This window comes from Chenopodium album, chromosome 10 (assembly GCF_948465745.1).
Source record: "Chenopodium album chromosome 10, dcCheAlbu1.1, whole genome shotgun sequence".
Taxonomy (NCBI): Eukaryota; Viridiplantae; Streptophyta; class Magnoliopsida; order Caryophyllales; family Amaranthaceae; genus Chenopodium; species Chenopodium album.
Window position 1 is genome coordinate 862,841 of NC_137843.1, and position 16,434 is coordinate 879,274.

At 34.8% G+C, this 16,434-nt stretch overlaps 2 protein-coding genes across 2 annotated transcripts; both read left to right on the forward strand.

Annotated features, from left to right (window-relative positions):
* Positions 1–258: 258 nt before the first annotated feature.
* On the forward strand, positions 259–12,494 carry LOC145563016 (uncharacterized). Its single transcript, XM_081623424.1, has 26 exons — positions 259–566; positions 673–834; positions 2,912–3,077; positions 3,219–3,335; positions 3,438–3,571; positions 3,652–3,811; positions 4,428–4,495; positions 5,173–5,280; positions 5,372–5,487; positions 6,927–7,101; positions 7,195–7,305; positions 7,384–7,462; positions 7,557–7,700; positions 7,805–7,918; positions 9,248–9,369; positions 9,535–9,617; positions 9,696–9,820; positions 9,913–10,027; positions 10,094–10,231; positions 10,719–10,815; positions 10,914–11,039; positions 11,162–11,254; positions 11,352–11,457; positions 11,590–11,732; positions 11,809–11,895; positions 12,021–12,494. The coding sequence occupies exons 1-26, from the start codon at positions 423–425 to the stop codon at positions 12,138–12,140; spliced, it is 3,153 nt and encodes a 1,050-aa protein (XP_081479550.1). The 5' UTR covers positions 259–422; the 3' UTR covers positions 12,141–12,494.
* A 246-nt stretch (positions 12,495–12,740) lies between these two features.
* LOC145563017 (ADP-ribosylation factor-like protein 2) lies at positions 12,741–15,758 on the forward strand. The gene is made up of 6 exons (XM_081623425.1): positions 12,741–12,850; positions 12,933–13,025; positions 13,119–13,229; positions 13,638–13,800; positions 15,050–15,130; positions 15,446–15,758. Exons 2-6 carry the CDS (start codon positions 12,961–12,963, stop codon positions 15,581–15,583), a joined length of 558 nt encoding a protein of 185 aa, XP_081479551.1. The 5' UTR covers positions 12,741–12,850; positions 12,933–12,960; the 3' UTR covers positions 15,584–15,758.
* Positions 15,759–16,434: the final 676 nt, after the last annotated feature.

The window sequence follows — 16,434 nt, forward strand, 5'->3', positions numbered from 1 at the left end:
TTAATTTATCCTGAATATTTCATTATTTAACTTATTATACTGTACATAATTATATAGACAACAAAAAAATAATGCTATAACCATTGATTCTTCCCAATGGGCTGGTCCAAATAGTAATTTTTTTCAATCCAACCCACATGGCCCATAATAGATTCAGTAATTTCATGGCCCAGAAAAATGGGCTTTCTTCATAACATTGGCCCATAAAAAATCCACTAATTTTACTCTTTTCCTTAATTTCTTCTTGCCCTGCACTTCAACTTCAGAAAACACTCCTATTTCTCTCTCCTCCCCTTCTCCCGCCTCTCTTCTTACCTGCAACTGTAATTCATATTCACTTTCCTTTCCGCCGCCGTCGTTACTTTTTCCGTCGCCGTCAACGTCACCGCCGGTGAAACTCCGGCGCAAAACAACCGGTAAAAATGGCGGTTGAACCACTTGGACACAGAGTAAGCGACCTCATTAAGGACGTCACCTTGGAGCTTTCTCCTTCATTTACTAAACTCGTTGATAACTTCGTTACTTCCATTAAAAATGTCATTGCCAAAATTCCTGAAGATTTCCAGGTCTCTCTCTCCTCTTTGATTATCTGTTACACTTCAATTTCTTAAACCCTAAACCCTGTTTTTTAATTTTGAAATTTTTAATTCATATTTGTGCGAGTGATTTCAGGTTACTGCGAGTGAGGCGCGGGGTTTTGTGAGAGATATAGGTGCTGATAAAGTGGATTTTAAATTCAAGAAGCCTAAATTTATTGAAATTGGTGGAAGTCATTCAATTGGTTGCATTGTGAAGCCTGAAGTTAATGTTGATATTCTAATTCGTTTGCCAAAGGTATTTCTGATTCTTATACTTGAAATTATCTAATTATGATTATATAGATAGTAATGTTGATGTTTGAGTGCTGTTTTTAATTTGTTAGACCTCAAAAAGTAAGAACTTGCCACAAATTTAAGGGTTTCACTATGATTAAGATTACACTTTTTTGTTACGTGAATGGATTATTCTACTTATTTTTTTTTTTTGGTTGAAGTAATTGTACTTTGAATTATTGCACTTGATGTATGACAAATGCTTACTTGGAGGGGTTTTACTGAACACCTAACAATCTGTCACAGCTGATGCTCTTGTTGGGCAATTGAGGAGTTGTTGATGAGTTGATTACATTCAACAGGGAAAGACTCAGTCCACCTGTCCTGTGGAGCTTTAATTTGCAATTGCTTGTATTCCCACTGAACACCCAATTCACAATTTCACAGTAACATAGTGGCTCAAAAATTGCGAAAATGTGATCATAACACCTTTTTTTTTTTTTTTTTTTTTTTTTTTTTTTTTTTTTGTGGATCCAACATATGGGTACTGAACTTAATTTTTAACGGTTTTTTATTTTTTTCGAAAAGTGGGAAAAGGGAAAAAAAAAAGACATTATTGGAAAAAATGGGAAAAGGTGGGGGGATATTCCAAAAGATGGAATAAGGTTTGGAATAGGGGAATAGGTATTTTTGACACTTTGGGAGCTCCGATTTGTGCAATTTTTGTGGTTAGGGAGTTGTTTGGCCCTTGCATAAGGTGATTGTGGGAAGGAAAAGCTGTTTGTGTTGTTGATAACCAAATAAGGTGATTATTTGCATAAGATTTGGTACTTGCATAATTTGTTCACATAAAATAAGACGGTCTTATTAATTTTGCTTGAAAATTATAATACTTATTTATTTATTTATAAGATAAAAGGGGAAGAAATGACGCAAAATAGAAATAATAATAAGTGAAAAATAAGTATGATTGTTTTTCTTCAGTAATGATTACGGTTGCTAACAACCATGAGATGAGGTTCCATTCCATTTCATTATGAAGTTATAAGTACTGTTCCATCAAATAAACTTCCATTCATTCATTCCATCATAAATGAACCTTGCAAACAATCAAACCAAAGTTAACATTGAGTACAACACCAATATATTACGTAGTACATCATAAACAACTCATATTATTTAGTGATGTTCTGGTAATTAATGAATTCGGGGATAGTTGATGACTTAATGAAGATGATGGATTCCCAACACCTTAATAAAACTTCCGCATGCCTGTTATCTCTTGCATTTTCTCGCTATCAATGCAACTTAACATAATTCATAGCTGAACCATACTCATTCTCGGGACTTCAAAGACCTTTTTGTAGGGTTGTTATGGTTCCAAATCACTAAATGTGACCTGGGGGACACCCCACACATTCACTTTAATTTTGAATTTTAGTTATCTATTTATCTATTTTTTTTTTTTTTTTTTTTTTTTGAATTTGGTACGAAAGTGTAAATTATAACCTTTAGAGCTGGACAATTTTCAACTTTACTGGACCAGAAAGGAAATAGGTTGTGGTGCTTACTATGGATCCCATGATACATCGAGAGTCCGTTTAGGTGGTTAGAACCTTTCACTTTGACTTTAAACTATCAATTTAGCTGTTTATGTATACACCTCCTGTAATTAACTCAATGACACCACGGGCCTTTATGTGACTTACTAGTGGCCGTATATGGTTCTAAAAGCATTATATGTTCTCGGGATGCATCCCTTACCATCCCTAAATTTTTTGACACCTGCCCCAAAATCTCTTAAAATGGTTCGATTTCGTGTATTATTAACTAAGTTTTGGATAGTTTTTGACTTTTCCGGAGCAGAAGAAAAAAGAGGGTGGGATGTTTCTAATGGACCCTACTACACCCCGAGAGGCGATTTGGGTGTTTGGAACACTTCACTTTGCCTTTAAATTGTTTGTTTAGCCGTTTACGTACGCACCTCCCTTCACTAACTTAAGGCTGCCACTAGCATATGCACCTTGTGTCTGTCAAATTTTATGCTTGCTGGAGTAAAAAAGGCGTATTTATTACTAATATATACTGTGTCTTGGCAGGATTGTTTTCTTGAAAAAGACTATTTAAATCACCGGTATCATGCCAAAAGGTTCCTTTATCTTTGTGTTATCAAGAAGTACCTGAAGTCTTCTGCAATAGTAAGCAAGATTGAATGGGTTTGTCTCCAAAATGAGGCTCGCAAACCTATATTGATCATATATCCAGGTTTGTCAGCTTCTAATGTCAGCTCTTTTGATAATTTTCCTCATTAATTGCCAATCAGCTTGATTGTTAGTATCAGGGTTTCTACAAATGGTTTTTTTGGTTGGCTTATTTTCTGACACAGAAGCTCTTTTGTCCATTTAGCTTCTGAAGTTGCCAATATACCTGGGTTTTCTATTAGTATAATCCCTACTGCTTCGTCCTTATTTAGCATCCCCAAGTTGAATGCAACAAGGAATAACGTGCGTGCTCAGAGCCAAGGTAAGGATAAATTTCATTTTCTTACTATTTATGGACAATTGACTTCTTAGAATAGAGCTTGTTTATTCTCCAGATGGAGTTACTTTGTTTGTGATTTATCAGATGGTAGTTTGTTACCTACACCAAAATATAACAGCAGCATATTGGAGGATATGTTCATTGAAGATTTTGCAGAATTAATCAAAGAAAAGTTTCGTGACTGGGAGGAACTTGGAAAAGCTTTGGTTCTAATGAAGGTGTAAATTTTATTGTCATTTTCCTTTGTCCCTAATGTTTTGACAAGTCTGACGGTGAAGAATCTGGTTTGGTACCACAGGTTTGGGCACGCCAAAGAAGTTCAATATACAGTTATGATTGCCTGAATGGTTATCTTATGGCTGTCATAATGTCCTATCTTGCTGCAAATAGAGTCGGTGGATTTTTTAACAAGTCAATGAATGCCATGCAAATTTTTCGTGTAACTCTGGACTTCATTGGTATGTTACTTAACCTATGTAGATAAAATGGATATTAATGATTTTCATCTCAGCTCCATTTTTACTTGGGTTATTTACACTGTTCTTTTACCCTTCTGGTCGTTTCAATTCTTTTCGTGTATTTGTTTTTGTTTGCTGTCTGATGCATGTGAATTAAACATTGGAATTTTGTGGGCTATGATCCACGGATCATGTATAATTGTTTATAAATGTTGATCATAGATTCATAGTCCATCAGGGATATCTCTGTTTTCTATTATGATAATTTGTCATGACTCTTGACGCTTGAAGCTGTTTACGATTTAATTCAAAATTATTTGACATGTTTGAACATAAAAATTTCAAAATGATTTAGATCCTAGCATTTGTATCATTTAAAGTATTGGATCTGATAGATATAGGATAATAAGCTAAAAGATATTCCTTAGCTGGGGCCTAATTGGTGTTTCTCATTTTTGCCATTGTAGATAAGTATCTATTCTTGAGTTGGTTAAATCAATGGTTAAGGAGCTTTGAAAAATGCTAGTTTTCTTTCATCTAGTATCTGCTTTGCTATCTTGACTTTTTTTGCTTGCTAGGTTTTGCATTCTAAGTTTAACATGCTTATTGATTTCAGCTAATTCAAAATCATGGGAGAAAGGCTTACTTTTACAGTCCCAAGGGAGTCGCCAGATTTCAAAAGAGGTGAAACACATTAAATATTAAAACTTCTCATAAGCATCAACTAAGTTATGCATTGCTGAAGTGTGATTATGTCATGCTGCTTCCTAAAATCTATAGAATTTCATAAGCTTAAGCTAGATTACTATCAGTTCAAAATTCCAATACATATTTCAACCATGATCTAATTAATAGCATTTGCAAAGATCGATAAACCTATTATACTTGTGACAACACTTCTTGATACTTCCTCCGTTTTTTTAATCGCAATGTTGGGGATTTCACCCTTGCCAATGCACATTATATAACTTAGGTATCATAATTTGTGCTGTAAAAATTATAAAAGTTTATATTATGAAAGTATATTTCGGTACGAATTTAACAAGATCCCACACATGAATATATTTTTTTCAACGTGTAAATTACAAAAGACGATCAAAGGAGTGTGTGTGAATCGTGTAATATTCCAAATGTTGAAATTAAAAAAAAGAAATAGAGGAAGTATTTATCTAATAGTGAGACAACTTTCCCCTTAGTATAGTTTGTGAAGATTATTTGGTTTACTGGTCCTGAAAGATGTATTTATCTATTTTGTTTCAATAAGTATCAAACTCAAATTATGTTTGTGACCCTGCTTTAAGTAATGTACTTTGAAATTCTGATACAATCCTTTTCAATTTGAACAATGTTTGTTGATCTAGGAATTGAAGGAAAGAAAGCAATGTTTGAGGTCAAATCCAGTAGTCATATGTGATCATTCTGCAAACTTTAATTTGGCCTTCCGGATATCAAAGAGCAGCTTTCGTGAGGTATTTTGGCCGTTTTTTTTCTTCTCCCTTAACGTGGTGAATTTCTTACAGTCAAGTCTTCTTTGACGATGGATTTTGTTTTTGCATGCAGCTTCAAGCAGAGGCTGCTTTGACACTTGACTGTATTCAAAAATGTCAAGATAATGGATTTGAAGAAGTATTTTTGACTAAATCTGACTTCGCTGCTAAATATGACTATTGTGTGAGGTAAGGTTTTAATTAAAATCTTATAGCTACATAAATGAGATTTTAAGTCCTTAAAATCAAAGTCTGTTATAAATTTTCATAATTACGGACTGAATTCAGGGATTAGTGCAAGAACAAAGTAACTAGGAGTGTGATTGACTTAAAACTAATTAATGCCAAGTAAATGATAATTCCACTTTCCAAAGGTAGATTCTCTCCCAAGAAACTTTCTCTTTCTACACTTCACAATATTCAGCATTATAATCTCTCCCCAATCTACTATTATTTTAAACGTTATTTCTGTTACTTGCTTACATATCTTCCTATTCATGATACAACTAGCAAAATTGCTCCCCCTATTATGCCTTCCCAAAATACCAGTTTGTAGCAAAGTCATATAACTAATGTGCTTTTAACGTGTCTTCAAAATTATTTTACTTTTGTCGTTGTACAAGTCTATGTACAAAACCATTTACTCAGTAGCTGCCCGTCTTGTTCTAGGAAACAGGTGCATCACCAGTCGTTAGATGGTCTTAGAAGTTACTTTGTCTAGTTCTTAGAGTTACAGTTTTTGCGCATTATATTATGGATGTGAATAGCCTATATGTAATAATATAGTTTAAACAAGCTCATGTGGTGGCATCCATCTCACTAATTTATAAAGTGAAAACTTTGTTTTAATGAAACTGGTTTCTAATGAATTAAACTGATAAATACTTATTTAAATTCGATTTTGACTTGCTCTTTCCACCCCCTTTTATCTTTAATTAATTTGCTAAATTTTCCTTTTTGAGGTGTCTCTTTTGTGGTAATGTTTTTCTTTGATCTCTCTACTTTTTCACTCTTCCTAAATGTTTTTGCCCAACCCCTTTTTCCATCTAAGAGGGGACACGGGAAGTGTATAATCTGTTTTACAGTACTTCCTCTAAATTTTCTAGTTGTTCCTTGTTTGATACTTATACACTATTCACATACCTCCCTTGTCCATATCTATTTACTAGTGTGTAATATCAATTTTTATAGTATATAAATTTTTTAATATTTGTCTCAATGTATAGTTTCAGATAATCAACATTTACATTTGTTTACTACTTTTAAATTATTGATGATCTCATCTCTATGTAGGCAAATTTGTCCAATCAAATGGAACAACTTAAAAAAAAAAAAATTAAAAAAAAAAGAGGAAGTGTTATTTTTAGAAGTTGAACAGAACACGGCCCTACTTATTTACGACATTTATTTTCTTAAAAAAGTTGAACAGAACACGGCCCTACTTATTTATGACATTTCTTTTCTTAAAAATAATTTGAGTTAAATTTTTTTTTTGTTTAGAAATTTCACTAGGGTACTGTATATAGTTTTTGAATGCCTGTTCTTTATCCGCCTTGCCTCATCCATGGGAAGATTTTTTTGCTGTGTTCTACAAGACTGTAATTATCTCATTTTTTTTGCTATGTTAGGTTGAACTTGAAGGGACATAGTGGCGTCTTCGCATCTGGTTATGGAGCTGATGATGAATGTTGGAGGTTATATGAGCAGAAGGTGCATTCTCTTTTATGCCAGGGCTTGAATGACCGAGCAAAGTCCATTCGTGTCATTTGGAGAAACTGGTCCAGCAATTGTCGTATTGAAGATGTAAGGAATCCAAGTTTTGGATTTGGTCTTCCCTTACACATAACAGTTGTTTTCTCCCGATAACAACTTAGTTTGTACTGTTTTTTTTTGTAGGGGTTCTCATCACTTGATAATGAACCATTGCTCATTGGTGTTACTTTGAGTAATCTGGAGAAAGCTCTTAGACTGGTTGATAAAGGCCCTAACCCTGAGCATAAAGAAGAGGTAACTAGTCTTGCCATTGTGATTTCAAATCCTTCTTTGCTCTTCTGCTTCTCTAGTGACTCATATAACTTCAATTAGGTTGCCAAATTTCGTAAGTTTTGGGGAGATAAGTCTGAGTTTCGGAGATTTAGTGATGGTACCATTGGAGAATGTGTTGGTGAGTCATAATTTATAATGCACTTTGTTAATTGTTACATTGAGTTAAAATATGTCAAGATGATTTAATTATTCTACTTGATCCTATTAAATAGTGTGGGAGTACAAGCAGTGGGAGAAGCATCTTATTGTGAAGAGAATTGTTGAGCATGTATTATCACGGCATCTTTCTCTGTCAATAAAAAATGTGGTTGTCAGTGCAGATCAACTGGATTTTTCCCTCTGCAATGGCAGTGCAGGTATCATAATTCATAATGATCTATGGCTTTAACTTGATTTTTTTTCCAGCTCCAATTTATCCTTTCTCTCCTTTTCCAAAGTATGACATCTTTAATTTTTACAGATCCTATATCATTTACTGGAGGCTTGCTTGAAGCATATGAAGCTTTAGCTAAGCGCTTGCGCCTTTTGGATGATATTCCTTTGAAGATATCTAGTGTCCAACCCTTAGATTCAGGTTTTATCTCTCTCTTAAAGTCTTAAGTGTTTTCTTTTTGGCTGCTAAACAGATGTCAATAGTTTACTTCAGAATTAATGTTGTATTTTTTTCTTCTCGATTCTCTTAAAATTTTCTGCCATCAAATTACATTTCCTATCTATTTTGTTTTGTTGATCATACTGTTACTCTGAATCTTTCTGTAATTGGGTCTTTAGGTCATATTGCATTGGTTAGGGGCGAGTGGAGGTGAGTGATTTATGTGATTTATGTGATTCATGGGGATGATATCTTTGTCTATGACCTTTATGGCTCTATGTAGCTGATCCCAAGCCTTTCGGGGCAAGGTTCTGATATTGCTGTTGCAACTTGTAAGACCTGGAAAGAATCAACAGAACCCTAACCTGACCCAAAATAGCGGATTTTGACCAAAATTTTGTGATCATCCATTTAATCCAAACCAAACAACATGGAATATATTGGATTGAACTTGTTCTAATGTGTTTATTCCTTAGTGACCCAAAAACCATTGTATCTAATGTAGTGGAATGAAATTATGAGAACTTTCTTGCACAAAATACCTTCAGTTGTTGCCATCTCAGGGTTCAACATGGTTTCAGTTGAATTAGACATTATTTTTGTTTGGATTTATGCCATTTGGCTATAAATAACTGTTTATTATAGTCTCTTTTTGGCATGTATGCTGTGTATCTTGTTGAGACTTGGTTATACACATACATCTCACATTAAAAAATTCAAGTAGAAAGAGTTTCAATTTCCGTTGAATCCTTGGGTCAACCTGAAATTTAAGCTTTGGGTCATAAACAAATGTTGTTTATGGTTTCCTTGTCAATTCTGTTCTCATTAGGGAAATGGCTTATTATATAGTCCCCACTCTGCCTGAGTAATTCATTGTTTGCTTTTCCAAGAACTTAATTATATGATTCGTCCTGATATTGAGAATAACCATAGAGTTTCTAAATGTTTTGTTTTTGCTGTTTTTCTTTGCATCTTATGATAGCATGGCTCTCTGAATTACTTACGAAGGTTTTTCTTTTTTTTTTTTTTTTTTTTTTTAAAATTATAATGTGACTGTGGTTTAACTGTTTCAGTATGCTAAGAAAATATAGGACTTGGGAGGAACTAGGAGTTTCCTTGGGCCAATATTGTTTCACTGGCTCTGGTTTATCCCACAGCTTAATTCAACTAGCATATTGCGTCATTAATCACCATACGCATATGCTAATGATTCAACTTAATGCATTTTTTTTTTCTTTGGAGTTTTAAGTGTTCTGGCTGTTGGTTGTGCTTTAATTGTGATTTATTATTTATTTGTATGTGTGAATACAGCTTTCAGGTTCACTTCTGTTTTCCCTCCTGAGCCTCATCCTTTGGCTGGAGATAAAACCTTCATATCAAGATCGGTGAAGGTTGCTGCAACCTGTGTACAGCCGGTGGAAGTTTTGATTCAGGTAGCATATCTACAATCTAGTCTTTGATTTGTTATCTCACCATTGCCTGTGTTATGATACTTTGTAATGAATTGTTATTTATTTACTTATTAATTTTTATTTGTGATTCTTTGCTTGATTTTTCTTTAAATCTTGTTTAAATGTTTTTTTTTTTTTTTTTTTTAGTTGGAGGGATCAGGAAATTGGCCAATGGATGAATTGGCCACTGAAAAGACTAAATCTGCCTTCCTTCTGAAGATTGGAGATAGGTAAAAATGGTTGTGAGTATTATATTAAGTTTATCATTCTCTATGTTTTAACTGATTGTCAACCTTCCTTTTTGGCAGTCTTCAAAATAAGTGGGGTGTTAGCTGCATTGCCACAGAAGATGATGTGGATGTATTGCAATCTGGATATGCTTTTCGGCTCAAAATTTTACATGAGAGGGGTCTGACTTTGGTGAAAGGAGAGAGTGAGTGACAATAAGCTGATTCTTTTCGCCTTGTGGTTTCATGATTCTAGATTTTACCGTTGACTAAACAAGGATAGCAATAATGTTTGTAGGAAATCAAGTCAAGCGGGTGTCTTCAATTGACAGGAAATTATTTATTCAAAGCCAGCATTCTAGCATGATAAATGGTTTACAAGGGCGGTGTCCCATTTATGGTCCAGTAGTCAGGTATAACTTTCTTGCGTATCTCTTGTTTGATCTTCCAGTGAAACTAATGTGTACCTCATTGTGAAGGCTTGCAAAACGATGGGCTGCTTCACACCTCTTCTCTGCTTGCTTGGGAAGTGAAGCTATTGAGCTGTTGGTAGCTCATATATTTCTAAACTTCAAACCATTTTATGCTCCTAACTCAAGGATTACCGGCTTTTTGAGGTTAGATTTCTTCCATACCTATTGACGAATTCCTTACCTTAAATATTACCTCTCGGTGTCTATTGGTAATCCTGTATTAGTAATGATGTTGGAACAAAGGTCTGCTTGATTCATCTTGATTGATTTGATTGATCATATCATTGCAATGATTGCATTATGTGGCAAATACAATATAGTGGCTCGAACAACTAAACATGCATGAATTCTTGAGTGTGCTTGTGTAAATGGATTCAATTTGAAGGATTGTGCACTTTCAGCCTAGAAGCCAAAAGGTTCCATCTAATGTCTAGGTTGTATCAGCGCATTGTAATTCATTGTAAGGTTTTTCAGTCTCTCACTGTGATAATGTGCCACAACAGTTGTAAATCTTCTTTATTTATCATGTTACCTCATTATATACCAAAATTGAGTTCCCTTCCAGTTTCTCTATCAGCTGTCTTTATTAAGCTTTCGTTTGACACTTATTTATTTATTTTTCACTTTTCAGGTTCTTGAGATTGTTATCAGAGTATGATTGGAAATTCTCTCCTTTGGTTGTTGATATAAATGGCGACATGACTGCTGATATTGCGACAGAGATCAAGGTACGGGTTCGAAAATATGAAGTTTATTTGCTTTGTCAAATCTCAAAATTTACTTAACCTGTAACAACCATGGATTTGTTACCTTATATTGCTTACAGGAGAACTTTATGTCAAGTAGAAAAGCTCATGAAGGAAGTACTAGTGAAGTTAGTCCTGCAATGTTTTTGGCTACAAGTTATGATACATCCTCTGAAGCTTGGACATCCTTTTCACCAAAACCCCTGGTGAGTATTGCATTCAAACCATTCTTACAAGTACAAGTTAATAATAAATTGTCCAGTTCTCTGTGATGATGATCCTTAATTCAGCGTACAATTTATTGATGCTGTTGGTTTTGATGTATAAGGAACTTAAAAGGTTGGTTGCCTATGCTCGGAGCAGTGCTAATCTTTTGACTAGACTTGTAGAGCAAGATCTATATGATTCTTGTGGATGGGAGGTGAGAATGGATTATTATGTATTCCTTTTTTTAATATACAAATAATTCATAATTTCTCAATACATGTGAATTATTCACTCTCTTTGTTGTATCACAGTGCCTTTTCCGGACTCCTTTAAACAACTATGATGCCGTGGTTCTTCTGCACAGAGACAGATTGGCATATCCACAACGTCTCCTTTTTCCGTCTGAGGTTAAAGAAGGTATCTAGTATTTCATTATATAGGGCTAGTACCATGCTACCAACTTTTCTTTCATAATTCTTTGCTATTTGCTCCAATCTATGCGTCATTTTATCTGCCCTCTATGTGATTCTGATGACAACAAATTTATAGGCAAGTACGTGGCTCGTGGAAATCCTAGCAATTATTTCTCACCCGTTATTAGGCCCAAGGATTTGAAGGGAGGCTTGGATGTACTAAAATCAAAGATAATGGTGGATTTTGATCCTCTACAGTGTTACCTTGTGGATCTGCAGGTAATTTGGTTTGTTTCTTTACTTTGTAATTTGATCTATTTTTGCGGTTTCTCACCACCAATTAATATCTGGACAGGGAGAATTTCCAGACGCTTTCAGTCTGTGGTATGATTCTTTGGGTGGTGATGCTATTGGTTTAACGTGGAACAAATCTGCATCAAAGGTGTGGTTTAACATATTAGGCTATTAGCACTAATGCTGCGAATTTATGCGAGTTTGTATTCAGTTTTTTTTTTTTTTTTTTTTTTATTTTTTTTTTTATATATATATATATATCTCTAATTGCAGAAACGAGATCGAGAGGAAGATAGTAAAGATGCTTCTGATATTTTGAAAGCCGTTGGTGAAGCTGGTAAAGGATTTGTGAGGAGTGTCCATCTTCTAAAGGCTCCTAGGCTTTGTAATTAGGAATACTGTTGATCTTGAGTGCCCAATTGTGATATTGATTATACGGAAAAGGTTTATAACTACACAATTTTGCCAAATCTTTAGGGTTATGGCTTGTAATTTTGTACCATCTCAAAGAATATTATACTAGTATTTAGGCTCTTAAGCAAGTGAAGTGTAATGTTGATGAGATTAAGTGTAATTTTTTCTAGTTAAAAATATATATGTATAATCTGAGCATTTTGTGCCAACAATATTCTTGCCGATGATTTGCAGCCTTGCTCAGTTGTACTTCTTGCTTAGTTCTGATGTGACGCTAATTACCAAGTGAAATTCATTCTTTTGATGCCATTGCAAATTGCATCACAATATTAATTTTTTTTCATTTTTTTATATGTTAACCTAAGTAGAGTATGAGTCTAAAACTTAAAGAGGCAGAACAATTTCCAAACTGATAAATTCATGATCTGATTGATCTTCATTAACCACTCGGACCCATTGACATACATATATGATATACCGAGTAAACTCTAAAATGTGACGTATTGGTATGATATTAGGACACTTAATAACACCAGACAAATCATACGGTTTCCATAAAATAAGAAATGAAATCGTTTACTCCGTATCAAAAATGCAGAATTATTGCAGACACCAGAATACCAGACTTGAAGTAAGGAGATAGAGAACAACCCGAAATTTCTAAATTTCCCTCCAAACTCATAACTCAGGTATCCTTTTTTTTTTTTTTTTTCTTCAGATCGATCGCTTAATTCAAACAATACATAAAATTGACAAAAATTCCATAAGCAGCAGTGAGTAGAAAGCAAACGCAGAAGAAATGGGGCTTCTGAGTATCATTCGCAAAATCAAGAGGAAAGAGAAAGAGATGCGCATTCTCATGGTGTATGCTTTCTCTCTCTTTCCATTTCCTTTTTACTGTACTTTAATTTAATTGCAATTTCAAATTTAGGCATATTGATTGATATGATTTTTCAGGGGGCTCGATAATTCTGGAAAAACTACCATCGTTCTCAAAATCAATGGCGAAGACACTAGCGTCATCAGTCCTACACTTGGTTTCAATATCAAGACCATTTCCTACCAAAAGTATTTTCCATTTCCTCATTTTTGAATTTATTTTTAAAATTTTAGCAATTTTTTATTTAAGTTCATAAAAATTGCATTCCAATGGTTTAGGTTTTCTGTCTTAATTTTTGCAATTGATTTAATTATATATGATGTTTCTGTAAATGGGCATATTCATTGTTTAGCTTATGTTAATGGTGTTTGATTCTATACTAGTGAATTTCACACCCTTTTATGCCTGATTGGAGTTGTTAGATCTAAGCAGTTTGAATTAGAATAAAAAGGTTTGAGATCTTCAATAAGTAGCCCTGTTAGTCTCTCTGATCCGAATTCTTAGTGATCCTTGTTTGATAGCTGGGACTTAGTCTGCTATTGTATTTTGAGTTTTGTGGGAGATGAGATTGAAATCTTTTTGATACATTATTGCAGGTATACACTTAATATATGGGATGTGGGTGGCCAGAAAACGATAAGGGCCTATTGGAGGAACTATTTTGAGCAGACGGATGGTTTGATTTGGGTAGTTGATAGTTCGGATCTTAGACGATTGGATGATTGCAGGAATGAGCTGCATAATTTACTGAAAGAAGAGGTATTGCTTATCTTTCTTAATCCCACTTCTTTATTGTGTATGCAACTTTGCAAGCATTTTTTGACACAGTTAAAAGAGCCTTTCACGGGAGTTTGTAAAATTTGAATCATGACATAAAATGTAAAATATCTCAATTAATGTCTTTCTGGGATTCTGGGTATGTTTTTTAAACTAGTAGTCACTCTATCATATGAAGGGCCTACCACAGCGTTTCTCTTGCTGTGTATGGGTGAGGCTACCCCAAGTAGGAACCTTGTTTGGGAATTTGACGTCTTTTCAATTTTGAACCACTAGAAGTAGCTTCTATGTATGGTGCTTTTACTAGTTATACTTGTAAACATGTTTCTGTAATCCTGTCAATATTTTAGTTCTGTAATTTAAAAATGGCTGGTCTGCTAGAGCTGCACACTCAAAATGCTTTCGCCCCTGTGAAATGTTGTGTATCTATGATCACTTTGTGAAGCAGTTTTGTGCATCTATGATCACTGCTGTTTTGTGATCACCTTTATGAAGTAAAATACAAACTAGTTTGACACAATTTTGGTGAAACTAATGTTGAAGTAAAGCAGCATTACAACATGCTTTGAAGTTCTGCCATCATTTCATTTTGGAGTCAAAGTGAGTTGGTGATATGAGTTACCCCTTAAAGTAAGGGTGGTAAATTTTGATATTGGGTTGTCCAGTTGTTGTGGCCATGTTGCCTCTTCATAGCCCCTTAGCAGCTTGTTTGGAACCTTGGATAGCAAAGTAGAAGGGAAAGGGAAAGGGAAAGGGAAAGGGAAGGGAGGGAAGAAGAAGGAAGGGGGAGGAAAGGAAGGGAAGGGAGAGCGTAGGTTACATTTTCCCTCCAAATCTTTCCAACATTGGAAGGATTAGTTTATAATAGAGGGAAGGAAAATGACTTCTTCCGTTTCCCTTCACATCCCTCCTATAAAATAGTCTCCAAACAAGGGAGGATGGATCCCTTCTTTTCTCTTCTCTTTCTTTCCTTCCAATTTTCTCAATCAAAACTATGTGTAGATTTCTATTTTCTAGTAGCCACTAGAACCCAAGAATTTAATCAGTGGTGAAGTATTAATGCCTTATTTAAACTTGTATTTTACTATGCTCATCTTTTATGCTGGCTGACGTGATCATCTGATTAAGTTTGACTTTTTGGCGATCTTGCTTGTCACTCTCCCTTCCCCTAAAACACATGGCTATTTGTGGCTTCTAGATCTGCAGGATCTAACTGTGTGCTAATCTGCAGAGGCTATCTGGAGCATCTTTGTTGGTATTTGCAAATAAGCAGGATATACAAGGTGCGCTTTCACCTGATGAAGTTGCAAAAGTAAGGTTCCTTCACTTTTCCACACTCCAACACCCCTCCTCTCCCCTGCTCCTCCTCCTCCAATAATGAATACAATTGGGAAAAGAGCAGAAAAAGAATAGCATTGTGCTGTAATTCAAGGAATTTTTTTTTTATCTCTCTTGTAGTTTCTTGATTATGTATTGCCTCCTTTTTTCCTTACCATTGATCTACACTTGCGGAGTTTTAGAACTCTGGGCTTATGGATGATATGCTCTCTCTTTACTTGTATTTTAAATGTGATGGTTGCATATTATCTTTTTACAAGTAATAAAATGAAGCCTTTCCTTTGGTTAGGTGCTCAACTTGGATGCCATGGATAAGACACGACACTGGAAAATTGTGGGTTGCAGTGCATACACTGGAGAGGGGCTACTTGAGGGATTTGATTGGCTGGTTCAGGATATTGCCTCTAGGATCTATGTGCTTGACTGATGCCAGTCTTTGCTTCGTTGTTCTTTTGCTGACACAAATTTATAGTTTGTCGAAGTCAAGATTATTTAATCATCTGTTCTTATTTTGATGTATGGTCTTCTGATTCTGTACGGAGTACTTCACATGACTTCAACTTAATCTTCACAAGTGCATCAGCTCAACTTTTTTTTCGCTAGTGCATCAGTGCCATTGGTTGAATGTGATTCTAAGGACTACACAATTTTGCTAAACATGAATATCAGGGAGGTAACACGAAGCAGATACCCTTAGCATCAGTTTGAGTATGATCCTCCTCTCATACAGCCCCAAATTTCTATTACCCGGTATACAAGAGTTTTGGTTTGTTTTTGTATACAAATTATGTAATGACGTGCAACGTTTACAATCTTTGTATGTACTATGTAGCTGTTTTTGTACCTCAAAGGCTATGTTCTCTTCAACTATCTTATGGTGTTACATGGTGGTTGTCATGTTGAGTGATGTGATAGTTTACACATTTTGTTGTGTATGCACATACATTTTATTAGTACTTGTAGTAATTATAAAATGGAAAATCTGTATAATAGGACTTTTTAAGTAGTCTACTTTGTTTAAAATGACCTTTTAAGTGAAAAGTTGTAAAAAAAGGATCTTTTAAGTTGTATTATGTTGTGAGGGGGTATTAGGTTAAGTTTTCCGGGTGGTCAACGGCGGAGTTCCAGCATGGACTTTCACGTGGGAGTCACATGACTTTTTAAAAAAAGCCCACACGTTTTTTCCCCTTTTACCCCAAAAAAGGGGGAAAAAAAGGTAGTTTGAAATGAAGGGAAATTTGGGGGATAAAGGGAAAAAAATATGTGGGTTTTTTTTTT